Raw genomic sequence first — 2,500 nt, forward strand, 5'->3', positions numbered from 1 at the left:
CAACCTCCTCTCCAAGGCCACAGCTTCCCAGCGCCCGGAACAGGAAGCTGCTCAAGGTTTTCGCAGGAGTCATATGCACGTGTCAAGTGGTGGACTCATTAAGAAGAAAAGAAAAAAGAGAAAAAGAACTCCGTACAAAACTACGTCTGTGGTGCATGTGATGAAATCTGAAATGTGTTGGATGGCGCGGGTGGAGGAGAAAAGGGGAATGATGAAATTAATATTGGAGCAGGTGAAACATTTGGCTGCTGGATTGGGTCTGCCTCATTAGATTGGATATGGCCATAGTTTCTGAAAGTGGCATCTCAAGATTGGAAACTGGCGGTGTGCCCAGGGGCAGGGCGCAGTAGATTAACTCTGAAACATCTGAGGCATTTGCCAACGTGTGGCTACTGCTGACTACATTTTGCTCGCACATTTTGTGCCCCTGTCTGCGTGCGATGGTGACTGGTGACTTTCCTACATGCTGACTGTTGTTTATATATTAATGTTTTTCTAATTTAGTGTTCTTGATGTTTGTACAGCTCACGGTGTATGGGCCAAGTAGCTGTATTTTGTATTATGTATATTTTGGGTCAGCATTATGTTGTCTGTTTTTTGTTACATGCCAGTAGAGGGCGCTCTTTGTAATTTAGTATAAAAACACGCCCCTTCTGTTCACCTGGTGCTTGTTAGTTGAGTGGAGAGGCATACAGTTTTTCTAGCGTGCAGTGCCTACCCATGTCTTTGTATGTGCTATCGTACAATTTTCTGCACCTATTTGGAATAAACAAAGAAAAGAATTTACCGGTATGGATTATTGACATTCAGTTCACGCGTAGATTAAGTTTCATTCACTCAACACCAAAGGGACCATACATTAGTAGAAAAACTGTATGCCTCTCCACTCAACTAACAAGCACATCCTGAGGGTGAAGAACTTCTTGCGACAGTCAGCCGGTGTAAACAAGGCCATGGCGAACAAAGACACAAAATCCCTGCAGACCAGAAGAAGAGTCACCAGAAGCCAAACAAAGATCCAAAACAAGCCATCTCTCACCGTGACAGATCTTCAGGAGGCAGAGCTGGAAATTATTCGTCACTGCCAAAAGGAAAAATTCTCGGACGAAATCAGATCTCTACAAAAGGGAAAGGACATCCAAGAAAACGAGTCACATCTTTAAACTAAATCCATTCCTGCAAGATGGCATTCTTAAAGTTGGGGAAAGACTGAGCCGTGCAGCCATGCCAGAAGAAGGTAAACATCCCACCATCCTCACCAAAGACTTATGGGTGACTGAGCTTATCATTGAAGCTATTCACAAGGAGATTGGCCATAGCGGGCGCAACCACGTATTGTCCCACCTACGCCAGAGATATTGGGTTCCCAACTCTCACTCAGCCATCAGAAAAGTCCTGTCGAAGTGTGTTGTGTCGACGTCTTCATGGTGCCGTAGGCCAGCAGCAGATGGCCGACTTGCCTAAAAATCGCCTTGTCCCAGATGAGCCTCCGTTTACAAGAACTGGAGAGGACTACTTTGGTCCTTTTGACGTCAAGCGTGGAAGATCAACTGTCAAAAGGTATGGTGTCCTCTTCACCTGTTTGGCTATACGGGCTGTGCACCTAGAAGTAGCTGCTTCCTTGGACACAGACTCATTCATAAATGCCCTACGCCGGTTCATAGCGAGAAGGGGGCAAGTACTGGAGATGCGCAGTGACAATGGAACCAACTTTGTGGGGGCCGAGCGCGAGCTGAAGAAGGCAATGCAAGACTGGAACACGGCAAAAATAGAACACATCTTGCTACAAAGAGGAATCCAGTGGCACTTCAACCCTCCGTTGGCATCACATCAAGGTGGAGTGTGGGAACGACTTATCAGATCCGTAACAAAGATCCTCAATGCCACCCTAAGCACCCAAAGTTTGGATGAAGAGGGCCTTCAAACCTTCCTGTGTGAGGCCGAAGCAATACTCAACAGTCGTCCCATCACCACCCCTTCCAACGATCCAAATGACGTAGAGGCACTAACTCCAAATCATCTACTGCTGCTAAGGTCAAAACCATCATTACCCCCTGGCGTTTTCAAGAAGAAGATCTCTATGCTCGCCGCAGGTGGAGGCAGGTCCAATACATGGCGGATCTCTTCTGGAAGAGGTGGCTTAAGGAGTATTTGCCAGAGCAAAAAAAATGGATTGTGTTGAATATTGAATGTAATTGTTTATTTAGTGTTTTGTGATAAACAATTAGGGGCCGGAAATGTATGGGCCGGTATGGATTATTGACATTCAGTTCACGCGTAGATTAAGTTTCATTCACTCAACACCAAAGGGACCATACACACAGTTTTGATGTTTATTTCTCGACGAGACAGAGCTCTTGTTGTCCTCTCTGTTAACCTGTTCTGCGTGTTGTTTCCTGTCTCTGCAGCATGTACAGACAGTGACCTGCGCAGCCTGGCCTCCCGCCTCAAAGACTGGTTCGGAGTTCTGCACCAGGACGCCAACAGAGACCTCAAGACG

General features: G+C 46.4%; 1 protein-coding gene across 3 annotated transcripts in view; it reads left to right on the plus strand.

The window, feature by feature from the left end:
* Positions 1 to 2,500, plus strand: part of spock1 (SPARC (osteonectin), cwcv and kazal like domains proteoglycan 1) — a 204,315-nt gene that overhangs the window by 194,182 nt on the left and 7,633 nt on the right. For all 3 annotated transcript variants that reach the window (XM_042074782.1, XM_042074783.1, XM_042074784.1), the window contains one exon: positions 2,409 to 2,500. This exon is cut by the window's right edge and continues 22 nt beyond it. In XM_042074782.1, the coding sequence (XP_041930716.1) occupies positions 2,409 to 2,500 (92 nt within the window). The remainder of the gene's footprint in view (positions 1 to 2,408) is intronic.

This window comes from Alosa sapidissima, chromosome 20 (assembly GCF_018492685.1).
Source record: "Alosa sapidissima isolate fAloSap1 chromosome 20, fAloSap1.pri, whole genome shotgun sequence".
Taxonomy (NCBI): domain Eukaryota; kingdom Metazoa; phylum Chordata; class Actinopteri; order Clupeiformes; family Clupeidae; genus Alosa; species Alosa sapidissima.